This window comes from Trachypithecus francoisi, unplaced genomic scaffold (genome assembly GCF_009764315.1).
Source record: "Trachypithecus francoisi isolate TF-2019V2 unplaced genomic scaffold, Tfra_2.0 Lachesis_group19, whole genome shotgun sequence".
Lineage (NCBI taxonomy): Eukaryota > Metazoa > Chordata > Mammalia > Primates > Cercopithecidae > Trachypithecus > Trachypithecus francoisi.
In genome coordinates, this window is record NW_022681464.1 from 8,528,692 (window position 1) to 8,555,593 (window position 26,902).

Genomic DNA, 26,902 nt, shown 5'->3' on the forward strand with positions numbered 1-26,902 from the left:
GTTCTGCCTTGGGCAGGTGAAAAGCGGGCAGGAGAAGGTCAGAGATTCTGTTCGCTTCAACCAAGGGTATGGGAGTTATGAGCCAGGAATCGTGGACAAAAACATTTTGTATATTTATATATCACACTGTTATTAGGTATGAAAACATCATTCTTTTGCCCACTTTGGTAAGAGATCTAGTATTTTTCTCAAACTTTTTATGTTGAAAGTTTGTAATAGTGCAGTAAAAACCATATATTCTTCACCTAAAGTCACTAATTGTTAATCCTCACTCCATTGGCTTTATATTACTCTCATGCGTTGCATTTAGTTGCCGTGTCTTTTCAGACTCCTTTAATTGATACAGTTCCTCACCCAGTCAGTTGTTTCGTACAATTTTCTTTAATTTGAATTGCCTGACTTTTTCCTTGTGATTCAACTTGGGTTGGACATCTAACTGGGTATCCTACACAAGTGATGTTGTCTCTCTAAGGAAGCACATGATGTTGGTTTGTCCCATTTACTGGTGTTAATTTGATCATTTGATTTAAAGTTTATCTGGCAGGTTTTTCCACTGTAAAGGAATCTTTTTTTTTTTTTTTCTGAGACAGAGTCTCCCACTGTCGCCTAGGCTGGAGTGCATGGAGTGCAGTGATGCGATCTTGGCTTACTACAACCTCTGCCTCCCAGGTTCAAGTGATTCTCCTGCCTCATTCTTGTCCCTCAGCCTTCCTAATAGCTGGCATTACAGGCATCTGCCACCATGCCCAGCTAATTTTTATATTTTTAGTAGAGATGCAGAGATGTGGTTTTACCAGGCTGGTTTTGAACTCCTGACCTCAAGTGATCTGCCCACCTCGGCCTCCCCAAAAGTGCTGAACCACCGCGCCCAGCCCTATTCTTTTTTTTTTTTTTTTTCTTAACAAGAAGTTTATGTAAACACCAAGATGCTTGCCTTGAAGGGAAAACTAGGATTTTTTTTTTTTTTTTTTGAGTAATTTATCCCTACTTAAAGACAGATTGCCCTGTATGTAACAGCTACGCAGGAAAAGTTATAAAATTGTCTTTGGTTTTACATTGATAAATGAAAAACCTTAAAATTCTCTAATTGAACAAGATATGCAGGGATTTTTATGGGGTTTTTGGTGGTGGTGGTAAAACAGAGCAAAATAACTTACTGAAATGTAAAGATAGCTGAATGAACATGCCACTAATGGAGAAAGGGTATTTTCACAGAATCAGTGTTTTTCCCCATCCCATCTCCACTTGATGTCAGTCAGAACATACCACTGGCTATTTAGTTTAAAAAATGCAATATGCTTGTGCACATATGCCAGTTACTTTAGATACCATAAAGGAATGGGGAAGGAGGAAATGAAAGAATAGAGAAAACTACTGTAGTCATCAGGATGTGGTGGAATCAAATTGCTATTTTTTGATTGAGAATGTAATCTTCGTCTGTAAGAACAGAATTCTGGAGTAAAGAAGCAGGTTCCCTTTTCGCTAGACACCTCCTGTCTGCTACTGGAACACAACACATCCATTGTATCTTCATCTTCTGTTTCCAAATGTGCAGGTGTGTCTGTTTCATTGATTGATTGCCCATCAAATTGGAATCTCATCTGCCTCATTGACAATGCCTGTCATTCACATTAGTCTTTCATTAGTTTACCAAGTGGTGTATGCCTCTTAATCTTAAACTGCACCACAGAACCATCCTGCCCTGCCACCTTCAAATTAATGTGATCGTTGTTCTCAGTTTTGACTTCTTCCTTGGGCTTTTTGTTGGCCGTGGTGACTGCCAGTCTCCTCAGCTGCCGCTTCACAAAAGAGGTACCATGTATGCACCAGGAGTGGCAGAAGAAGGAGGTGGTAGTGGTGGATGAGGAAGAGCCACGTATTCTGTTTCAGGTTACAGGAGTAAAGAAGGGCAATTAGGGCCGGGCGCGGTGGCTCAAGCCTATAATCCCAGCACTTTGGGAGGCCGAGGCGGGTGGATCACGAGGTCAGGAGATCGAGACCCTCCTGGCTAACACGGTGAAACCCCGTCTCTACTAAAAAATACAAAAAACTAGCCGGGCGAGGTGGCGGGCGCCTCCCAGCTACTCGGAGGCTGAGGCGGGAGAATGGCGGGAACCCGGGAGGCGGAGCTTGCAGTGAGCCGAGATTGCGCCACTGCACTCCAGCCTGGGCGACAGAGCGAGACTCCGTCTCAAAAAAAAAAAAAAAAAAAAAAAAAAAGGGCAATTAGAATATTTTCATTATATATAACCAAAGATGAAGAAGACTCTGCTAATGATTTAGTCCTTTCATCCACCTATTCTTTAGAGTACATTATTCTCATGTTTAAAAATAAATGAATGGTTCACCAGAGTTCTTTTTAAAAACCTGAAAGTAGATAATGATATCTCTGTAAGCATTTTCCTTCAATTCAAGTGTTTTTTTTTTTTAACCTAAGTATTGTAAAAGTTTTATAGATCAAATTTTGGATTTGTAATTTTTAAAACCAGTTTTCTCCAAAATGGAAGCGGCTTAACACTAAGCAGGATCTTTCTGGATATGAGTGATATTTTTGAAGACTTAGCAGTTTTTAATTGTCCATTGTTTCCTAAACTGTATTTTTAATTTCATTTGCTCTCTCCTAGGGAATGAAGGATGGCAGCACGCCGTGCATTAAAAGCTGTTTTGGTAGATCTCAGTGGCACACTTCACATTGAAGATGCAGCTGTGCCAGGCGCACAGGAAGCTCTTAAAAGGCAAGCTATCCTCCAGGTTCAGCTGACAAATATGTTTGTAAGTGCCATTTTACCACGGCAGATCATTAGCTAAATGGATGGCCTTAAGATGGCATTTTACCAACTTACCATATATAGGAACTGCCTTGGGTTTAGCTCGAGGATGTATGCATTATAATTTCCTCCAAACACTGTTTTCTAAGCCTTTATTAGGTTTGGCCTTTTGATCCAGTCTTTTTGTTCTATGTATATGTCATTTTCTAAGTGAGTGATGTAAATGTGGGAATGACAACTCAAGATTCTACAATATGGAATAAATACCGTTGGAAAAAAATCACAAATGAATCCTGGAATCACGAAATAAAGCACACACAGATAGGCATAGTGCTGCTCTCTCTTGTTTTACCTAAGGTCTAACATTGATTGTGCAGCTCCTCAAATAAAGTTTAGCTAAAGAACTTGAAATTTTTAAATTATTTCCATCAACTAAACGCTTTTAAAGGTTAAGAACTGTCTTATATTTCTCATCTACCAACCACAGTACTAAACAGAAGTCTGGATACAAATGAGATACCCAGTAAAAGTGTGTTAAAGTAAGCGGAATGTGAATGTTTGCTTCTGGGTGTCCTGAAAAAAAAATCAACTCATCACAACAGAACTAATAACATATATTAAGGATCTTTATCCTAAAATAATTTAGAGAAGTTTTCAAAATCAGCAATACTTAGTATGTGGTATGTTTTTTCCAACCTTAAAATGTTCATAGGATGGTGTTAATCAGAAAATCTAGTGACTCGTATCACAGTGCCAGGTATTAGGGCAAAAGATTGACACAAACCTCACTTTCTTTCAAAGAGCTTACCTTTCATTTGGGGAATCAAGAAATACATACTTATATATCTGGCAGGCATCAGTTGGGAGTTATCAATTTAGTTAGGAGTCATGATGTTCATTTTATAGGTGGAGAAGCAGTGGACAACATGTTGTTTAAAATTTTAAAAAAAATCTATTGCACTTTAGTTGGACTTTATCTTGACTCCTTGACATGGTTTCTGTATGAGTTAGCCTTTTTTAGGGGAATGAATTTCTGTTAATCAGTGTGCTCCTGTTGGACCTTTTACTGGTTTAAAGATGAGCTTTCTACTGTAGATTGAAAGAAAAATCTTTTTACATCTGGTGAACATTGACATCTGTAAGTAGCTATGTAAACTGTAAAGCTGCCATTCTGCAGGGGCAAGAGACTAGACATTGTCATGTTGCTGGCCATAAAAACATTTGGCACAGTTTTAACAAATAAGGAGATTCTATAGGGCCAGAATGTAAATCTGTCTTTTGACATCTGAATTTTGCCCTCTCAGGTTACGTGGTGCTTCTGTAATCGTTAGGTTTGTGACTAATACGACCAAAGAGAGCAAGCAAGACCTGTTGGAAAGGTTGAGAAAATTGGAATTTGATATCTCTGAAAATGAAATATTCACATCTCTGACTGCAGCCAGAAGTTTACTAGAGCAGAAACAAGTCAGACCCATGCTGCTAGTTGATGATCGGGCACTATCTGATTTCAAAGGTAGGGGAAATTTGGAAAGTTTAAAGACTGGGTATTTATATGTACTTACAAATCATTTTTAAAACTGGATGTTTAGAGATGTTTATTCTGATTTCCCCGTTATTATTGAAACATTTGATAATACTGATATTTTGGATCTAAACTGGCATTTCCCAAACCTTTTTTGACTGTAATCCATAGTAAGTGAAACACATTACATAGTAACCTAATATGTATCTATATGTGTGTCTTTATGTGAGTTAAGCAATACTTACTCTTGCTGTATAACATGTATTCTATTTTCTTTTTGGTTTGATTTTTTTGTTTGATTATGATGCTGCTTAGAGCCCTCCAAATTAGTTTACAATCTAATAATAGATCATGACCCATGGTTTGAAAAAACACAGGTCAAAATTACTTTGAGTATTATAAGCTAATCCTCAATGCAGGAGCCACTATATTAACTTGATTAAATGAGATATACCAGGATCTCTTTGTTTAATGTTATTCTGGATAGTGTGAAGTTTTTACATTGAATATGAAATATTTTTCAATCAAGAGAAAAGTGTTTCTCTTGGGAAAAGTCAACAGATTCTGGAAGAATATCATAGTTTTATGAAGCTTTGCCACATTGCTGCTTTTCTGAGGATACTCGGAGTGCAGTGGCACAATATAGAAAATGGAGTATAAGTTCAGCATGGCTATAGAGTTGGGCAGACCTCAAAACTAGTACTAATAGGAAATATGCCAATGTATCAATCAGAATTATTATTTGCAAGAAACAGAAACCAACTTTGCTGAATTAAACAGAAAATATATTTATTAAAAGCATCTGAGTGCTGACAGGAATATAAAATGACACAAAGCCTATGGAGAGGAATTTGGCAATAGCTAGCAAAATTACATATGAAGCAGCACTTGTGAGAATCTATCTCTAAAATATAGATACAGAAATACACAATGACATATGAACAAGGTTATTCATTACTACCTTATTTGTAATAACAAAAGATTGGAAACAACCCAAATATTCATCAGAAGGGACTGATTGGATAAACTGTGATATATTCACAAAATGGAATGCTTTGTAGCTGAAAATTAAATAATGATGAAGAGTTCTATCTCTTGATAAGGAGTGCTCTGCATAGGATATATTAAACAAAAAAAGTAAGGTGTAGAAATCTTTACACATTTTCTGTGTAGGAAAATGAAAAGAAAATGGATATACATATATATTTGTCTTATATTTGTAAAAGGAAGCCAAAGAAGGATAAATGAAAAACTAATAAAAATGGTTACCTAAAGGGGAAGCAAGGGAGGAGGGGGATGGATTAAGAGAGGAGGCTTTTTAAAAAGTCCCCATTACATAATTTTGACTTTGGAACTGTGTGAATATTGTATACAATGAAAAGACAATTATACTAGTGAAAAACCAGCCTCCAAATAGAAATGAACTTAACTCTGTACCAGGTTGGTGACATAGCCACTCAGAGAAAATAATTACTTCAAATGACTTCAAAGTACAGTATTTTCACCTGTTCATTCATAGTAGAATAAATTCTAAGGACAAAAGAACTACAAAGAGATCTTAAACTGCATTCAGGAGTCTTATTGTTTTTAGTAATACTTTTTTTTTTCTTTAATTAAAGGTATATATAGGACAAAGCAAAGTAGTAACTATTAGATTTTAGTGTCAGTGAAAAGAGATGCAAATAATAAAAATCAAGTAAGTTAAATAAAAGTTGTGTATTACTACTTTTGAATAGAAAATATAGTTACCAACTCCTTTTTCTTTTAAATAATACATATTGTGTAATCTTCTGCTGGAAAAGCCTAAAGTAATGACAACCCAGTGCTCAGACTGGTATCTGTGTCAGTTCCCACTGTAGTTCTTTGGAGAAATTACTGATTGCAGATCTGGACAGGTATCGGATGAGTCTGGAATAGCTTATTGTGTTAGCAAAGAAACTACTGGAGAATACTCATGGCTACTGGTAAGGAGGAAGTTGGAAAGCCTGGATATCTGCAGCCAATAAGAGAGGCAAATAGGAATTGGCATATGGATAATCCATGGAACCTTTAATCAGACTTTTAATAATTGTAATGGAGAGGCCGAGCGTGATGGCTCAAATCTGTAATCCCAGCACTTTGGGAAGCTGAGGCAGGCGGATCACCTGAGGTCAGGAGTTCGAGACCAGCCTGACCAACATGGGGAAACCCCGTCTCTACTAAAGATACAAAGTTAGCTGAGTGTGGTTGGCACATGCCTGTAATCCCAGCTACTCAGGAGGTTGAGGCAGGAGAATCGCTTGAACCCGGGTGGCAGAGGTTGTGGTGAGCCGAGATCACACCATTGCACTCCAGCCTAGACAACAAGAGCGAAACTCTGTTCTCAAAAATAAATAAATAAAGTTGTAATGGAGAATGTACTTGTTTGATTGTCATGTCTGAAGTTCTAAGATGCCAAGGCCTTAAAACATACTTTAATTTTAAAATAATATTTCTGAAACTAAAAGTAGATAAGGCATTATGTAGAAAATTGTAGACTCTGCAGTGCATTTCATATTAATCATGAATGTGTTAACCTCAGTTGTGTCAATTAGAAAGTCTAATTTCCCTTGCCTCTTAGATTCTCAGTCCCTAATCAGTTGCTATTGATCTGATAGTTCATAGGGAACTCATGGCAGTTCTTGTTGATTGTAATCAGTAAAGCATTTTGAAGTAAGAAATTGTCATTTGTTTGAGGACATCAGGTTACAATTTTCAGTTCAGATCTTCTGGTTACTGAGTACCCTTAAGACTATGCACGAGGAATATGGAAAAATGTTAGATTTTCTCTCTTTTTCCCTCCCAACCCCCTTCTCCCTCTCCCTCTCCTTCTGTGTACTCTCTCTTATACTTCCAAAGTACACTGGGCAGGATAATCTATTAAATTTTAGATTATAGCTATAGCAAAAGTTTGCACTTGATTGACTAAAACTACTTTGTTTTAAATGTGGCATTGCTTTTAATTGCATTTTCAACAATCCTTTTTTTATTTTTTTTCCCTTCCTAGGAATACAAACAAGTGATCCTAATGCTGTGGTCATAGGATTGGCACCAGAACATTTTCATTATCAAATTCTGAATCAAGCATTCCGGTAAACCTAGCTATTTATTTTTCATCTGATCATAACACTTCCCTTCTTCCTTTCCTTTGTCATTGTCATGAATGGGTTTATGTGTTTTACTTTATGGCCACCTAAATTGTACATTAGGACAGACATCTTCAAGATCAACATCAAATAATATGTATTAGAATCTTGACTTTTTCATGTGCATAATATGTTTTTTGTTTTTATTTTGCTTTTGAGACAGGGTCTCACTCTGTCACCCAGGCTGGAGTGCAGTGACATCATTACGGCTCCCCACAGCCTCAGTCTCCCCAGGCTCAGACTTAGGTGCTCCTCCCATCTCAGTTTTTGTATTTTTAGTAGAGATGGGGTTTCACTGTGTTACCCAGGGTGGTCTCCAACTCCTGGGCTCAAGCGATCTACCCACCTCAGCCTCTCAAAGTGCTGGGATTACAAGTGTGTGCCAGCACACCTGAGCAGCAGTTTTATCTTTTATTATTACTCCTGTGATTCTTCACTGACTATGCTAATCTCCAAGGGAAAACAGTATCCAGGCTAATCCACCAAAAACAATAAATGTGATTTTACCTCCAGTGAGAATCCAGGCTGTGGAAAAGAGTTGACACATTTGACCACACTTTAAAAGAAATTATTTGATGAGTGATGATGATAACAGTGAACTGAATAGTGGCAGTGGAGATGAAGAAAAACAGATTCAGATACCATCAACATGTCTTACTTTTGAGTTTAGTCAGTAAAGTAGAAGAGTGAGTCAAGGATACATTGAGATTTCTAACCTGAGCAAGTAAGATAGAGAACCCTTGGTTTGGGATTTAAGAGGTGATGAGTTTAGGTTTGGCCTATGGGATATCCAAGCGAGAGACATCAGTGGCTATGAGTAGAAGTAGAACTAGTACATAAGATGTTATAAATCTTCAGTTAATGTGTGCATTTCACTTAAATGAACTTTTTGCTGCTACTTCTAGAAGGAAGGCTGCATACTTGTTATTGTAGTTCCCAAGATAAATTGGATCAGAATTTACCTGCAGATCTGCTGTAGAATGAGATTGTGACTTTTCCTTTGGATTTTGTAATTTTTCATGTCTTGCCTTTTATTTCTGGTCAAACCATTAAACAGTATAATTTACCTTTGAATATATGTCAAGTATATAGTTCAAAATGTTGCATAGAGATATGTTGGAATAGCTTAGAAAATTTTTCTTTAATAGCCTGGCAAATTTTTTGTGTTTAACTGCGAGAATGCTATAAAACAAAACAAAACAAAACAAAAAACCCAAAATTTTCTTACCAGTGCAAAGATCTATAAGAACCATTCTAACTTCTACATTATGTAGAATTCATTTCTTCATGTATATACTACAGAATTAGAATGTTTATAGGAAACTATAAAACTCACCAGCCAGGTTCACACATTTGGGCACATTATTTGCTGTTCATCTTGAAAATGGCTGTCCTCATGTAAAGTCTATGTGGCCAGAAATAGCACTTTGAGAACAGCCACCTTTTACCCTGTGTGCACATTAATTTTAGATTCTTGATTAATGGAAACCACAACTACTTAATGTACTTTTATTTGTGACCGTAGTCACTGTGATAGTCAAGCCCTTGTTTAAAGGGAGCAAACTTACTTTTTATAGTTGGTCAGTATCTATTTACTGTAATTACTTCCTGGACATCCACTGTTATGTCAGATCACCTGGAGATGTACTTCAGTGTATATGGTGTTAAAATTACTTTTGCTTCCCCTGCCTTTTCAATTATCCTACTTTGACTTTTAGTTGAGGAGGGAGAGACTATGCCATCTGCTCCTTAATTAAGTTCTACAACTGTACCCATATCGGTTTTCATTTGAAACAGAATCTATTATTTTTCTTCTGAATTTACTCCTACTACCTTTCACTCATTTATTTAACCACAGAATTCAAGGAGAAGATATTGATTGATTTAAGCTGGCAATTTGGGAAGGACATGTTTAATAGGAAATTGAGAGTTCTCTTTGTCTTAGATGAATACTAGACTCAGGGTAATAAAAATGTATGTTGACATAATACTGACTTTGTAATTGCTCGGATGCTGTCTAATTGGTACACTTTCCTAACCATATTGATTTTTTATAAACACTACATTTTAAAACATTACGGTGCACTTATAGGTCAACTCTAATTTCACAAATGCACTTAACAGCTGGGTAGAGAGTTAACAGAAGGATTTTAGGTCTTGCCCTTCTTTGCATATTGATGTTTCCACAGGGACTGCCTTCCAACCAATGACTGCAGCTGTTTGGATTGTGTGTGACAAATACAGATCTCAAATGAACCACCGATTAGTTAAATTACTGTTTAGGCTGATAATGACAATAAACATTGTATTTTAAAGCCCATTGCCTGCCATCTTCAGAGGCATGTTACATCAAGGCAGATACATCAACCTTCACATTACACTGCATCTTATTTATTGTGTTTTTAATGGATAGCCCACCACAAAAACGCATAGTACATCCTTTCTACAAATACCTTTTAAATGCCTGAATGGAATTGAGAATTATTTTTTTGTTTGTTGTTTTATTAAGACCAAGTCTCTCTCTGTCGTCCAAGCTGGAGTACAGTGGTGTGATCTCGGCTTATCTCAAAAAAAAAAAAAAAAAAAACCCAAAGTTTGAGCATTTAAGTAATGGACCAATTATAATTGAACTTGATGATTACTATTAGGAGGAAAACAAACAGGTCACTTACAATCCAACCTGAACTTAGTAAACAAGACTAAAAAATATCTAATCACAAAATCAATATAAATTAAGTTTAAATGCTCAAGAAAGAATAAATTAAAAATTACCTATAACCCTGCCACCTAAAGAGAACCACAGTTTACATTTTAGCACAGTTACTTTGTTTCTATACACATACATGTTTACACAAAATTTAGAATGTATATATATGCTATGCAGTAACATGCTTTTAAAAAACCTAATGTATTGTGCATGCTTTGTCATATTCCTAAATATCATTCTAAAACCTATTTGATTCTTACAGTATACTCTATTTTAAGAAGCACAGTGAATTGCTTTGCCACAAGTTCCTATTACTGTTGGTATTCCAGGTTTTTGAAATTCATTTTAAAAAACTCCTGAGAGGCCGGGCGCGGTGGCTCAAGCCTGTAATCCCAGCACTTTGGGAGGCCGAGACGGGCGGATCACGAGGTCAGGAGATCGAGACCATCCTGGCTAATACGGTGAAACCCCGTCTCTACTAAAAAATACAAAAAACTAGCCGGGCGACGAGGCGGGCGCCTGTAGTCCCAGCTACTCGGGAGGCTGAGACAGGAGAATGGCGTGAACCCGGGAGGCGGAGCTTGCAGTGAGCTGAGAGCCGGCCACTGCACTCCAGCCTGAGCGACAGAGCAAGACTCCGTCTCAAAAAAAAAAAAAAAAAACTCCTGAGAACATGTTTGTTGAGCAGTATTTATGCTTTCTTTATGATTTTTTTTTTTCAGAAGTATAGTTGCCAGGCAAAGGAATTTTGGGGAAAAAAACTACATGGAATTACTTAGCCTAGGAAAAGTTTGAGGCCTTTTTTTCCTAAATTAAGCAACTGTTCTCCAGCTCGTAGAGGAGCTTATTAAAATGTTATTATACCTGAAGAGAAATGGCATCACAACTTTCACGTTTAAATTTATAGATGAAGCCTTTTTAAGAATAATGTATTTGAAGTTTTGTTAATGACATTCTTCCCATAATTGCTGTAGAGTTTGAGAGTCCTCCAGAAGTCTTAGAGATGTACAGGAATTTTTTTTTAATTTTTCAGGATGAGCTTCTTACCACTGTAAGTGGTCTTTGTTGACAGTTGGATTGCTTGCTTTCCCCCATCTCCTTCTTAGGGAAAAATTATAAGTTTAATTACTCCAGTATATTCAATCCTTAGTAAAGGGAAGAAAAGAAAGAAACACAAACAAACAGTAATGGGGTCAGTACTGCGTTTGTACACTAACTCCTGAGTCTTTTCTAAGTACTTAGAGCCCTGAGCATGAGGAATCTCAGAACAGAGTAGCAGCAGGGCTCAAATTAGCAATATATCTATGGGCTTTTCCCATTTTTGAAAGGGATGACTCCTGTGCAGTGTTCATAATTAAAGTCCAGACTGTAAAATATTACTTTGGTGGTGAGAAATTGTTTAAGACTTCAGAACTTGAGATGTGTAAAGCATTTCATTAGTGTATGTAGGAGAAGTTTATATGCAGATCTGAAAATCATAGTATACAGAATCCAGTTGACTATCATAATCACTGCTCTTATTTTGTAGTTTGAGGATATATTTAGCTGGCAACTCCTGCTACTCTAAATATGATTTGTTTACATGAACAAACCATAAAAATATATTCTGTTACTGATTCCTCCATTGAGGTAAACATGCACAGTAAGTTATACAGATTTTAGGTATACAACTCAATACAATTTTACACATAGGTATACCTATATAACCCCCATTTGGTAATCAAGATTAGAACATTTTCAGCATCCTTGGTGGCTCCCTTTCCCAGTCAGTACCACTCCTTCCCCCGGATAACCACTGTTCTGACTTCTGTAATTATTGCCATTTCTTAATCTTCATATGAATGAAATAATAGAATTATAGCATTTTTTGGTCTGCTTTTGAGATTTATCCAAGTTTTTGCATGTACCAGTACTTTGGTTTTTATTTTGCTTCTTTGTTGTTTTGTATAGTAGTAGTCTATTATATGAATATTCCACAATTTATTTATTCATTCTGCTGTTAATGGACATGGATTGCTTCCAGTTTGAGCTGTTATGAATAAAACTACTGTGAACATTTTTGTATATGTCTTTTGGGGGACATATGCATTCAATTCTCTTGGGTACATGTCTAGAAGTGAAATTGCTAGATAATAGGATAGGTAATTGTTTAGTTTTAGTAAATATCGCCAAACAGTTTTCCAAAGTGATTGTACCAAGTCATACATTCTTGCTAGCTACAAATGAGAGTTCCAATGCTCCATATTCTCTATTTAATAGTAGCTATTCTGTTTGGTGTATATGGTGGTACCTTTACTGAGTTTCTATTTGTTTTTTTTGTTGTTATTGTTACTGTTTTTCAAAGACAGGGTCTTGCTCTGTTACCCAGGCTAGAGTGCAGTGGCACTATCATAGCTCACTGTAGCCTCAAACTCCTGGACTCAAGAGGTCCTCCTGCCTTAGCCTCCCAAGTAGCTAGGACTACAGGTGTGTGCCACCACACCTGGCTAATTTTTAATTTGTCTTTGTCGTGGGGTTTTGCTGTGTTGCTGGCTGTTCTCAGATGCCTGACCTCAAGTGATCATTCTGCTCCAGTCCCTCAAAGTGCTGGGATTACAGGTGTGAGCTATTGCATCCAGCCTCAGTTTCAATTTGTATTTCTCTGATGAGTAATGTTGTTGAAACCTTTTCATACGCGTATTAGCCATTTGGATACCTTTTGTTGTGATGCACCCATTCAAATCTTTTACGTTTTCCTATTGGGTTGTCTTTTTCTTACTGATTTGTCAGAGTTCTTTTTTTTTTTTTTTTTTTTTTGAGACAGAGTTTCACTCTTGTTGCCCAGGTTGGAGTGTAATGGCACAATCTCGGCTCACTGCAACCTCTGCCTCGTGGGTTTAAGCAATTATCCTGCCTCAGCCTTCCGAGTAGCTGGGATTACAGGCATGCACCACCACGCCCGGCTAATTTTGTATTTTTAATAGAAACAGGGTTTCTCCATGTTGGTCAGGCTAGTCTTGAACTCCCGACCTCAGGAGAGCCACCCGCCTCGGCCTCCCAAAGTGCTGGGATTACAGGCGAGAACCACTGCACCCGGCCTCAGAATTCTTAAAGTGTTATATCTTACGAGACTTTGGTTGGATATATGTACCACAGATATCCCTGTCTTTGATTTGCCTTTTCACTCTCTTAATAGTATGAGAACATCAGGTTCTTAATTTTGATGTAGTTCAATTTGTCAGTATTTTCTTCTGTTTTGTTTAAGAAATCTTTGCCTACCCCAAGGTCATGAAGATATTTTCCTGTGTTTTCTTCTGTAAGCTTTATTGTTTTACTTTTAGCAATTAGGTGTAGAATCTGTTTTGAATTAATTGTTGTGAATTGTGTGAAATAGAAATTCATTTTTATCTGTGGATACTCAGTTGTTCTAGCAACATATATTGCAAAGACCCATTCTTCCCCCATTGAATTGCAGTTGTGCTTTTGACATAAATCAAATGACTAGATTCTTTATCTATACTTTTGCCATTCCATACTGTCTTAATTATTGTAGTCTCATAATAAGCCTCAATATCTGGTAGTGTACATCCTCCAACTTTATTATTTAAGATTGTCGTGGCTATTCTACCTCCTTTGGATTTCCACACAGATTTTGAAATCAACGTGTTAACTTTCACAAACAAAGCCTGCTGGGAGTTTGATACTTCATTAAATCTATGGATTTGGGCAGTAATTACATCTGTACAATAATATATCTTACAGTCTGTGAAAATCAAATGTATCTCCATTTATTTAGGGAGTTTTCTTGTTTTGTTGTTTGTTTTTTTACATTTGTTCTCATCAGTGTTTTCTAGTTTTTAGAATGTGGGTCTTAGATATTTTGTTAAATTATTCTTGTCTTTCATATTGTTTGATACTATTGTAAATTATATTTTTGTTTTTGTTTTTCTGAAACAGAGTTTCGCCCTTTTTGCCCAGGGTGGAGTGCATTGCACGCTGTCAGCTCGCTGCAACCTCTGCCTCCCAGGTTCAAGTGATTCTCCTGCCTCAGCCTCCCAGTAGCTGGGAGTATAAGCATGTACCACCATGCCTGGCTAATTCTTGTATTTTTAGAGGAGATGGGGTTTTGCCCTGTTGTCCAGAGTAGTCTCAAACTCCTGACCTCAGGTAATCCACCCACCTTGGCCTCCCAAAGTGCTGGGATTACAGGTCTGAGCCACCGTGCCCAGCCTTGTATTTTGCTAAATTTCATATTTATTTGCTTATTGCTAATACATAGAAAGCTAATAGGGTTTTCGTATATTAATCTTGTATCCAGCAGTCTTCCATTTACTTGCTAATTCTGATAGATGTTTGTATTAGTAGAATCTTTTGGATTGCATTTCTACATAGACAATTGTAGACAGTAATGACAATTTTAATTGTCTCCTTCCAGTGTTAAAATTCTTTTTATTTTCTTGCTATATTACACTGTCTGGGACTCCTAATGCAGTACTGATACACGTGGTGATAGTAGATAGCCTGATCTTACTTCTGAATTCAGGGGTAGAACTTTCAGTATTTTACCTCTTCAAGTATTTCTTACTAGGTCAATAAGCTATGTTTGTTTGTTTTTAATCCCAAAGACTTCAAAACTTTTTTTTTTAAATTCTGTTTATAACTAGAAATAGCAGTGTTGAAGTTGTCTTAGATTTTCTATTTTAATTTTTCATTTCATCTGTCACTTTGGATGTATAGTATTCTTAGATTTTTATTTTTTGTGGAACATTGAGTCTCTACAAACTCATTGTATTTTTTTCAGTAATTAATGAGAGAATTACTGTGTCAGTGTGACATTGGAGGTATTTTGGGGGTTTCAATTAATTAAATATTAGTGGTATTTTCCTTTGGTGTTTTTCATGATTCACTAGGTTTAATTTGAACTTTTGATAGTTCATGTCTGTCGAGTTGATTGGTATTACTTTGAAGTGTGTTGAATGTTAACACTTTGGCATTACTTTAGTTCAGCGTTTCTCAACCAGGTACAGTTTTGCCCCCTAAGGAATATTTGGTAAGGTTTGGAGACATTTTTGGTTGTCATAACTGAGGGAGAGGGGTGGTACTGGCATATGATGGGTAGAGGTCAGGGATGCTGCTAAACATCCTATTATACATAAGGTCAGCCCCCACAACAGGCATTTTCTGGCCTAAAATAGTAGGGCTGAAAAGCCCTGATCTAATAGTGCTTCATTTGAAACTGAAGCCCACAAATGTGAAGTGACTCGCCATTATTTATTTTTAGTATAGTTACTATACTTCCTACATTTATGAATAAAAATAGTTGTCATAGGTCAGGACACTGAGGCATGCAGAGGTTCATCTATGATTTAGTTTATTGAATAAACATTTAGCAAAAGGTACCAGGTCTTCTTTTTTTTAAGTAGGAAATACAGTGATGAGTACAACTAATGGGCATTATGGAGACTGTATTCTAGTGAGGAAGACAGACCAAGCACAATAGGATAAGGATTACCAATTGTGCCAAGTGATATATGAAGGAAAAAGGGGGTTGGAATAGTTACCAAATGTGAGGAGGGAGTCCACTTTATTTAAAGAGAGATTAAAAATGACTTCTTTGATTTGCCGACATTTAAACTGAAACCTGACAAATGAGTGGAAGAAATCTATGTGGAAAGTATGGGGAACAGTTTCAGGAGGAGGGGGCACCATATAGGGGCTGAAGCAGGAAGAGTTTGACATTTTTTGAGGAAATGAGAAAACAGTATTGTGGCAGGAGCTCAGTCAATAATGGGAAAGGTAACTTGAGATGAGAGTGGAGATGTGGGGTTGGGGGTAGTAGGGCAAGGCTTTCGAGACTGTGCTAAGGACTTTGGATTTTATGCTGGTTGCTGTGAGAAGCTATTAAAGAATTTTGAGAGGGGAGGGACATGATCACATCTATTTGCACTTTTGAAAACTCCCACTATTGCTTATTCAATGGATTGGAATAATAGAGAAAAATGCAGGAATACCAGTTGTAAGGCTATTACAGTTCAAGTGAAAGAGTAAGACAGTTTTGAGATATTTTTTGCTTCAAAATTGGAAATTGCTGGATTTCCTACTGAATAGGGATGTGGAGGTGGTGGGAGAAATTGAGAAATCAAGGACCACTGATAGGGTTCTGGCTTGAGTAACTGGGAGAAATCATTGAGATGGGAAAGATTGGGGAAGGAACACTTTTGGGGAGTGGGGTGAGAGGGACTTACCAGTTTGATGTTGGACATATGGTAGGTGTTTGACCAGTACTTAAACTGCAGTATAATTTCATTTCCACATGCTTCATCTTCAGGGGAAATGGTTAAGTTATTTAGAAAGACAGCGTAGTATTCAGGCATACCTCCTTTTATCGCACTTTGCATTATTGCGCTTCACAGATACTGCATTTTTTTTTTTAACAAACTGATTTTGCAGTAATCCTACATTGAGCAAGTCATCGGCACCATATTTCCAACAGCATGTGCTTACTTTGTGTCTCTGTGTCACATTTTGGTAATTCTTGTCAATATTTCAGACTTTTCATTATCATTATGTGTTATGGTGATCAGTGATCTTTGATGTTACTATTGTAATTGTTTTGGGGAGCCACAAACCATGCCCATGTAAGATGGCAAATTTAATGTTGTGTGTGTTCTGACTGCTCCACCAACCAGTTTTTCTATCTCTTTCCTCTCCTCTGGCCTCCCTATTCCCTGAGACACAATGATACTGAGATTAGGCCAGTTGATAACCCTACAGTGGTCTCTGAGTGTCTTAAGTGAAAGGAAGAGTCATACATCTCTTACTTAAAATGAAAAGCTAGAAATGAGTAAGGTTAGTTAGGCATGTCGAAAGCTGAGATAGACTGAAAGCTAGGCCTCTTGTGCCAAATAGTCAAGTTTTGAATGCAAAGGAAAGTTCTTGAAGGAAATTAAAGTGCTACTCCAGTGAGCACACAAATGGTAAGAAAGCAAAACAGCCTTATCACTAATATGGAGAAAGTTTTAGTGGTCTGGATAGAAACTCAAACCAGCCACAACATTCCCTTAAGACAAAGCCCTAACTCTCTTCAATTCTATGAAGACTAAGAGAGGTGAAGAAGCTACAGAAGAAAAGTTTGAAGCTAGCAGAGGATGGTTCATGAGGTTTAAGGAAAGAACCTGTCTCCATAAACTTGCATTAAAGTGCAAGATGAAGCAGCAAGTGCTGATGTAGAAGCTACAGCATGTTATCCAGAGATCTAATTGAGATCACTGATGAAGGCGTCTACACTAAACAAGAGATTTTCAATGTAGATGAAACAGTCTTACATTGGAAAAATACGCCGCCTAGGACTTTCATAGCTAGAGAGGAGAAGTCAGTGGCTGGCTTCAAAGCTTCAAAGGACAGGCAGTCTCTCTTGTTAGGGGCTAATGCAGCTGGTGACTTAAGTTAAAACCTATGCTCTGTAAATAGAATAACAAAGCCTGAATGACAACACATCTGTTTATGGCATGGTTTATTGAATGTTCCAAGCCCACTATTGAGACCTACTGATCAGAAAAATAGATTCCCATTAGTATATTACTGCTCATGGACAAAGCAACTGGTCCCCCAAGAGCTCTGTTGGAGATGTACCAGGAGATCAATATTGTTTTCATGCCTGTTAACACAACACCCATTCTGCCACCCACGGATCAGGGAGTCATTTTGACTTTCAAGTCTTACTATTTAAAAAATACGTTTTGTAAGGCCATAGCTGCTGAAAACAATGATTTCCTCTGATGGATCTAGACAAAGAAAATTGAAAAACTTCTGGAAAGGATTCAGCATTCTAGGTGCCATTAAGAAGATTTGTGATTCGTGAAAGGTCAAAATGTCAACATCAACGGGAGTTTGGAAGAAGTTGATTTTAACCCTCATGGATGACTTTGAGGGGTTCAAGACTTCAGTGAAGGAAGTAACTGCAAGTGTGGTGGAAATAGCAAAATAACTAGAATTAGAAGTAACGCCTGAAGATGTGGCTGAATTGCTGCAATCTTATGATAAAACTTGAATGGATGAGGACTTGCTTCTTTTGAATGAGCAAAGAAAGTGGTTTCTTAAGATGGAATCTACTCCTGGTGAAGATGCTTCGAACATTGTTGAAATAACAACACAAGATTTAGAATATTACATGAACTTAACTGATAAAGCAGCAGAAGGGCTTGAGAGGATTGATTCACAATTTTGAAAGAGTTTGTTTTGTGGGTAAAATACTGTGAAACGCATCACATACTACAGAGAATTGTTTCATGAAAGGAAGATTAAAATTGATGCAGCAAGCTTCATTGTTGTCTTGTTTTGAGACATTGCTGCAGTGACTCAGCCTTCAATGACTACCACCCTGATCCGTCAGCAGCCATCAACATCGAGGCAAGACCTTCTCCCCGCAAAAAGATTACGACTCCCTGAAGGCTCAGATGATTGTTAGCATTTTTCAGCAATAAAGTATTTTTAAATTAACATATGTACATTTTTTTTGTACACAGTGCTGTTGCACACTTAATAGACTATGGAAAACCAAAATTTATGTGACTTGCTTTATTGTGATACTTGCTGTATTGCAGTGGTCTGCAGCTGAATCCAAAATATCTTATAGACATCCCAGTATTTGGGAGAATCCCAGATTGGTTTTCAGGTTCTGGGTTCCAGCACTGGTTCTAGCTCTCCTTGATTGGTGCCAGCATCTCAGATGATCTCATCTGTAAAATAGGTCATGTTGGACTTGATGTTTCTCTGGGTCTCTTTCAGTAATATTCTGTGGCTCTAAATTTATTTATTCTATTTTAATTTCCGGGGTACAAGTACAGGATGTGCAGATTTGTTACATAAGTAAACATGTGCCATGATGATTTGTTGCACCTATCAACCCATCACCTAGGTATTAAGCCCAGTAGGCATTAGTTATTTTTCCTGATGCTCTCCCTCCCCCACACTCCCGACTGGCCCGAGTGTTTGTTGTTCCCCTCCCTGTGTCCATGTCTTCTCGTTGTTCAGCTCCCACTTATAAGTGAGAACATGTAGTGTTTAGTCTTTCGTTCCTGTGTTAGTTTGCTGAGGATAATGGCTTCCAGCTCCATCCACGTCCCTGCAAAGGGCATGACCTCATTCCTTTTTATGGCTGTATAGTATTCCATGGTGTATATGTACCACATTTTCTTATCCAGTCTATCATTGATGGGCATTTGGGGTGATTTCATGTCTTTGCTTTTGTGACTAGTGCTGCAGTGAACATATGCGTGCGTATATCTTTATAATAGAATGATCTATATTCCTTTGGGATTACTGGGTCAAATGATATTTCTGGTTCTAGGGCTTTGAGGAATTGTGTCGCTCTAAATTTAAATCACCCCTTCAGCTTTCTCTTGCTGCTGTGCCTGAGATTTTTATATGGTAGCCCTGCTCCCTGGGCTAGGATTTTTTACACTTTATTTATTCACCTACATGGAATTTATAACCAGAAATTTTTGAATTAGACCTTCTTTGTGCCTTTAAAAAAATTATAATTATAGATATGTAATTATTATAATTATAAGAAATAATTATGTGACTTGCTTTATTGCAGAAGCAAAAAACCCAGAACCCAAAAACCAATCTAGTATTCTTCCAAATGCAGGCATGTCTATGAGATATTTTGAATTTGGTTGCAGATCACTGCAATAAAGTGACTGTCACAATAAAGCAAGTCACATAATTATTTCTTATAATTATAATAATTACATATATATTATTTTTGGAGATAGAGTTTCTCTGGCTAGTCTGGAATCCTGGCCTCAAGTGAGCCTCCCACCTTGGTCTCCCAAAGTGCTGGGATTACAGGCATGAGCCACCGTGCCTGGCCTCCAGTAGTCTTATAGTTAGACAAAAGATTTTCAGATTTTCTGCTGACATGTTGTCTTTGTATTAAAAACAACTATCTTTTAAAATTTTGTGCTTCTATAACAATACCTGAGACTAGGTAATTTATAAAGAACAGAGTTACTTCTTATAGTTCTGGAGGCTGGGAAGTTCAAGATTGAAGGGCCTGCACCAGGTGAAAGCCTTTTTGCCACATCATCCTGTGGTAGAATGCAGAAGGTCAAGAGAGCACGCATGCAAGAGAGGGAAGCGGGCCAAACTCATCCTTTTGATCAGGAACCCACTCCTGCAATAACTAACTTACTTCCTCAATAACAGTGGAGCTCTCATGACCTAGTCACCGCTTAAAGGCCCCTGTCTCAACACTGTTGCATTGGGAATTAATATCCCAACACGTGAATTTTGGGGGGACAAGCCATAGTGACAGCCAAGCTTTTGTTGCCCTGTCTAGTAAGTAGAAAAATACTCCAAGTATTGGGGTGGCTCTGATATTTTAAAAAATGTTTAACTATGAAAGATCTTTTAATCCGCGTCCTAGAAAACTTACTTTTCAGTCCATCCTCAGTATGCCTTGACTCTTCAAAGATTCAGTAAAGCTTATGCTGTGCAGAGAAGAACAGTAGAAGGAAGAACTGCTTCCCTGAGAGATGTATAATACTTCTCCAGCCTAGTGTAGAACCAATTCCCATTTAGAGAAGTGTAGAGGAACCCACAGTTTCAGCTGTTCCAGGGAAGGCATTAAAGTCCTGCATGGGAATTAAGTGCACACATCAATCAAGCTGATAAGTCTTATCCCCAGTTAATATATAATAAAATATTAACAAAGCTAAATCAAATGAGTTTTCAGTTTAGCTATATAAGTGGAAAGCAATTTTGAGGTCTGTTGCATAAAGAATTCTAGTTCCGTGGTAGAGTAGCAAATAAGTGGGCTTGGGGGTGGGGTGACAGGAGAGGAGATAGATAAGTCACCCGTTAGTAACTCATTGCTGTCAGCTGTAGGTCTTTAAGGCCAACAGAGTGGCTTTGCCAGGTTTCCTAATAGTTGTATTTCAAGAGCAGCTTTAAGAAATAAATTTGTATTAATATTAGCGAATAAATTTGAAGGACCTGTCCAGTGCTGTGAGCAATCTGTAGTAACTAACAGTAAGGCCCTGTAATAGTATTGGTTTTTACTTTATAAAATATTTAATCATAAATGTCTGAATTCTGCATCTCCCACAGGAAGGCATTTCCATGCCCACTGACAAAAATAATTTAGCAGTGTCATAGTTGAGCGCTTAATTACTCATAATTGTGAAGGGTAAGATATGATGAATTCTTCCTTGACGGACATACTAAATATTTTAACCAAGTAGATGACTTAAAGTAAATTAAGCTAGTGAGATCATTCATTACATTGGTTAAAAGCGGTTTAAGAAATATATCATGTCCCACATGCCATTAGATGATAATATGTGCATGAGTACTTCTGCCATGTGACTAAAGGCTGTATTATTGTGATGGATGGCAGTTGTTTTAGGTTGGGTGTTGGAAAATGAGTATTAAATTTCTGGGGACTTTTTGACTTGTTTTGTTGTTTTGCTATAGGTAGAATTTGCTTATCTAATGAGGATTCTTAGCTATAGGTAGAATTTGCTTATCAAAATGATGGGAAAACTCTTTATGTCTTTTTGTCTGATGTGAGAGTATTGTTTGTCCTGTATCAGGACAAAGGAAGGGACCTGATAGGGAAGGGTCTCCCGTAAATCTTTTTCTTCAGGAAAGATGGCCTGATTTGCAAAATAATGTTGAAAGCAATCAAAAGGTATAAGAGGTAAAAGTGCAAGCAGAAACTCTTTGTGAAACACTTTATTAAAAATTTCTGAATTAAAAAGAAACTTACATTTTGGAGTAGAGGAAACAGGAGTTCAGATATTTTAGGAGTTAACTTAATATGTCACTGCAGCAACAATTGTGTAGTATTGTAAAAGGCTCAGGAGCCCCCTGCTTACCATTGGGGAAGGTTGAAACAACTTGTCTCATTAAGTTAAGCTTCTTCCCTGGAGTGTCTTATTTAGTTTTAGTTCTCTTAATTCTCTTTCCCTGGTGATTTGGGTAAAGTGTCTGAAACCACTAAAGGTAAAAGGTTGAAGCAATCCCAAATTTAATAATCTATCACCTTTCTTTAGTGTATCTGAGTGTAATTCCCCGCACTTATTTGTGAATTCATTAGAAGACAGCAAGTCATTAAAAGTTAATAAGAAACTGTTTGTTTCTGTGGATGTGAATAAAGCCACTTTGTAAGTCTGACATTCTTTCCCAGTCATAAAAGCCTTGCTTTTAGTCAATTTCTTTTTTGTTGTTGTTGTTCTCTCTAGGTTACTCCTGGGTGGAGCACCTCTGATAGCAATCCACAAAGCCAGGTATTACAAGAGGAAAGATGGCTTAGCCCTGGGGCCTGGACCATTTGTGACTGCTTTAGAGTATGCCACAGATACCAAAGCCACAATCGTGGGGAAACCAGAGAAGACGTTCTTTTTGGAAGCATTGCGAGGCACTGGCTGTGAACCTGAGGAGGCTGTCATGATAGGAGATGTAAGTAGAAGAACCCAGGAGGTGCTCCTGGCTCACCTGTCGTGCTGGGAGAGCCAGCTTGGAAACACTGCTTTAGGAAACGGGACATTCTCTTACTATACATTAAGTATATAAGTGGCTACCTATAAAACAAGGTTTCCTGTCAATGTTTAGTGGTATTCTTCATATAACTGAAATTTTTATTATTTCTGACATTTCTCCATAGCGTAATGGGAGATTTGTGTGTTACAATACATATATATATGTAGTTAACGCCTATAATATATATATGTATGTTTATATATTATATACATAGTTCAAAAGCCATTTATATTGCAAGTTAGTTGAATGCTTTAAATGTCTTCTTGAGGAACACCACTACACAAATGAGAACCTATACCAAAGAATTCTACCACTAGTGTTTTTTTTTTCTTAGCATATGCTTTATGGAAGAACTTCTTTGTGTGCCACAAATAGCTAAAGATACTGATCACCTTAGCCCTTTGAGTGGCAGGGCTGAGCCTGGGATGATTGGAGGCCCTGGCTGGTCACCTGTGGCCATGAGCATCTTATCAGTTTACCCCAGTGTGCTAGGCAAATGTTATTTCCTGTGTGTGTCTCGATGGGAAAAGAGCTGGAAAGCACACTGCCACATGATAAGTTAGTGGCCAGGATTATATTTCAATTTTTAAATAATAATATGTCAAGCTGGGAGGGATCATCACAAATGTCTGGTCCAAAACTCCTCATTTTATAGACTGGGAAACTGAAGCCCGAAGAGGTGAATCTCCAAGCCTGAATTCCCATAGCTAATTAGTAGCACAACTGGAAGTAGAACTTGAGCTCGGGACTCCCTCCCTAGCTGTTTTAACTTGTGATGGTGGAAATGTGTATCACAGTCCTCCTGATTTTATCTTCTGTTTCTATAATCATTCACCTAAAATTGAATAGGATAATCACTGAGTTCAATAATATTTTGAGAAACCATCTTTTGAGTCACAACTGTTCCTCTTGGCAAGCCTTTAGCTGCCTTTCCTAGACAAATGCGTCTGAAGAAGTGGTTATCCAAGCTGGAGGCTTCAGAATTCTTTATCCCAGGAGATGCTGGCCCTGGGACAGGATGAGAGATGGGAAGGGATGCAATAACTGTGTTCAACTGCATGGAGGGTTGTTGGTTATCCAGGAAAGTGGTGGTTCCCCCCTTCTCCTTGTCCACATTCACTTTTTCCCACCTCCCTGTCTCTTCTCTCCCATCTCCACTCTTCAACAGGGAAAGTTTAGCTGTAACAGAAAAGGTTTGAAGTTGGACCTTGAATGAGGATTTTGACATTCTGAAACTCATTTTCAAGGGCTGTTGTTGAACAATATTAATGGTTTTCAAGGGAAAAAAAACTGTCATCAGGCATGGTCTGAATCAATCCTGCTTATTGACATGAGGTGGCAAGATTAATTTTTTTGATTTTTCTTTCAGTCTTTGGAATTTTAATTACCTTGCATTCATCATCATTGAATTTAACCAAGTATATTCATCCTTGTCTTGAATAATAATTAGGAAGGGGAGCTTCTTTTTCAGAATGATCTGTTATTCCCAAGTGTGAAGTGAACATCAGACAGTCAGAGTCTGTTTGAGTATCTGGATTTAACTTGATTCTACCTGTTAGGACAATGGGATGGAAAGTAACGATAGCATACTACGTGGTCCACAGAAAAGCTATCTTCTGAATCTAGCTCATTCACTGTCTGCAGCTGGATTATTTACTGTCAAATGGATAGAATGCATTTTTCCATGATCTATTTAATGGGGAGATAAATAGATGTAGGTGTGGCAAAGCATAGAGAAATGTAATTGTAACTCTGCTGTCTGTGTTTGGTTACCAAGATTACTACTCTATTGTATACCTTCCACCTCTGAGATACTTCCCTTTCCAAACTTGGAATGCTTCCTCAGAGTATTACATGTGGATTCACCTTTTATATCTTCTCTTTTCTATTTCAATAAAAAACATGGCATTACAGTTGGACACCCTAGCCTAATAAACAGTTGGTAAGGTTTGTTGGCTAGCTTACTGAAGACACTGCACTAAATGCTTTCTTTATGCTTTTCTAGGATTGCAGGGATGATGTTGGTGGGGCTCAGGATGTTGGCATGCTGGGCATCTTAGTAAAGACTGGTATGTATCTTCTGTATAAAGCATTTTCTAAAACAGAATAGTAGAGTACACAGTTGACTTAAAGAACAATCTTTGCAGAAATGGCAGAGCCCTGGGCACTTTTATTCTCTTTCTGCCACAAAGCAAAAGTAAAACGGCGTAGGATTATAGGAAACAATTGGAAAGGGCCCGTGCTGTACAAAGCTAGGAAGACGAGGGCTCAGAGGTATTTTAACTCTTTCCCAGAGATAACCATTCCTGATTGACAGCATTTATATTATTTCCTGGATGTACAGTTCATCACAGAGGGATGAAGCAAAGGACCATGAATGGTAGTGCTCTGTGAAAATACCTTTTATTTTTCTGCTGGCTATACGACTGTGATACCGATTTCTTTAGGAACTGGCCAGCTAAGTGATCTGATTCTTTGTGTTAATGTTTGAACTTTTACAAAAATATTTGAAAAACTCTTTTTTTCTCTTTACTTACTGTTTGTGGTGGGCAAAAGGTTAAGAAGTATTTCCGGCACTATTAGGTTTACTTTATATGGTATCTCAAATAAATTTAGGAAAAAGGAAAGACCTTAGTGGGGAGGATTCACTAATAGAATATTATGACCACCATAGACTGGTTAAGTGCCTTGGGTCCTGGTCTCAGCTCTGCACTAACTAGCTGTGTGAGACACGGGTCAAGGTTCTTCCCCTTTTCAGGCCCTGTTAGAATGATGGGATTGGACTGGTCCCATCTTGCCCTCATAGTTTATGATCCTGTGTAGAGTGGGACTGATAAAGTCCTTTCGAGGTAAGGAAAGAACAGGCATAAGATCTGTGAGTGGGGCCGAATATTATTGCATTGGGAACTTAATGAACTGTTACCATTAAAATGAAAAGGCCTTTTTCCCCTGCGTGCTGCCCCCAAATGGCACCTGCTGCATTTGGAATTAACAGCACATGACAGCCAGAAATCTTGTCCAAGAAATATCATCAGACTCTTATAAATCAAATAGCAGATAAGTGGTTCCATAGATGTCTCTGTGAGCTCACTTGCCTGGTTTCATATCATGTTAGTAAAACTATTTAATAGGCTGTTTACAGAAGGGAATATTTAAACATAAAGTCAAAGAAGAGTGACCACTGGGAAATTTTTTAGAAAAAGTGACTATGATGTTTGTTCAAGAAAATGTGTTGCTTAAAATCTGCTTTGAATTTCAAATAGAAACAAGAAATGTAGATGGAGCTACAATTGAATAAGAAGTATGTGGCGAAGGTCTGTACAAAGAGTGAAAACACTATCTGCTTTTGCCTGAGGCCTGAATTGAACCATTGGAGCCTTGCAGATATTAACACCAGTCACTCTAGAATTAACACAGTGGGTTTTTTCGAATGTCTCAGTCAAAATGATCACTTTCCCAGGAACATAACAGCCCTGTGAGTAAGCAGAAAAGAGGAAGAATGAAATAAAATCTGGAAAAGTAGCCACACTCACCAGCCTCCATGTATCTTTCTTTTCAGATTTCTGCCTTTTGCTGTTTTATTTTCTCATTATTGAAGAAATCCTGAGATAACTATTTTTGCTCTTGTGTATTATTCCCATGAGTGTTTTGTTTTGTTTTGTTTTAGCTCATGTAATTAAGGATTTATACTGAGCTTCAAAATGGTACCTCTGCCAGTGTCTTGATGGGCCCAGCTCTCCCGGCTGGTCTCCACTGGCTCTGTCATCTTTTCTGACTGTCATTGGGTTGTAACCAGCCTTTCACAGGCATCAGTTTAGTCTCTGAGAAGCCATCAGCATAACACAATCAAGTTCAAAATGTGTAATTAGTAAATCAACTAAGTACAGCTCTTGGAAACAGGCATATTTGTACCATTGATTTTTGGTCAGAAAAATCATGAATAACCCTACTGTTCTAAAAATGTGGAACAGCCAGCTCCATTGATAAATTTTAACTCAGTGCAGTGGACAAGTGCTATGCTTCCCAATGTTGAAAATAACCGTATTTTAATTAATATTCAATAACAAGTGCTTTTTGTGGATCATCTTGAGCAATTTTGTTTCTCAAGGGGTAGCACAAGGTAGATGCTCAATATAATTTGATCAGTTATTTGTTAAATATTTTTGACTAGTCCTAACCAGAATTTGTTTAGCATGTGAAACAGTCATCTAGA

General features: G+C 37.6%; 1 protein-coding gene and 1 pseudogene across 2 annotated transcripts in view; one reads left to right on the forward strand and one right to left on the reverse strand.

Moving 5' to 3' along the window:
• HDHD2 (haloacid dehalogenase like hydrolase domain containing 2) overlaps positions 1-26,902 on the forward strand; it is a 49,946-nt gene that overhangs the window by 19,628 nt on the left and 3,416 nt on the right. The window contains exons 2-6 of one of the 2 annotated variants that reach the window (XM_033177829.1): positions 2,625-2,772; positions 4,073-4,281; positions 7,316-7,400; positions 22,392-22,608; positions 24,695-24,758. In XM_033177829.1, the coding sequence (XP_033033720.1) occupies positions 4,242-4,281; positions 7,316-7,400; positions 22,392-22,608; positions 24,695-24,758 (406 nt within the window). In that variant the 5' untranslated portion in view covers positions 2,625-2,772; positions 4,073-4,241. The remainder of the gene's footprint in view (positions 1-2,624; positions 2,773-4,072; positions 4,282-7,315; positions 7,401-22,391; positions 22,609-24,694; positions 24,759-26,902) is intronic. The other variant, XM_033177828.1, reaches the window with a different exon arrangement.
• On the reverse strand, positions 1,483-2,323 carry LOC117064238 (annotated as a pseudogene).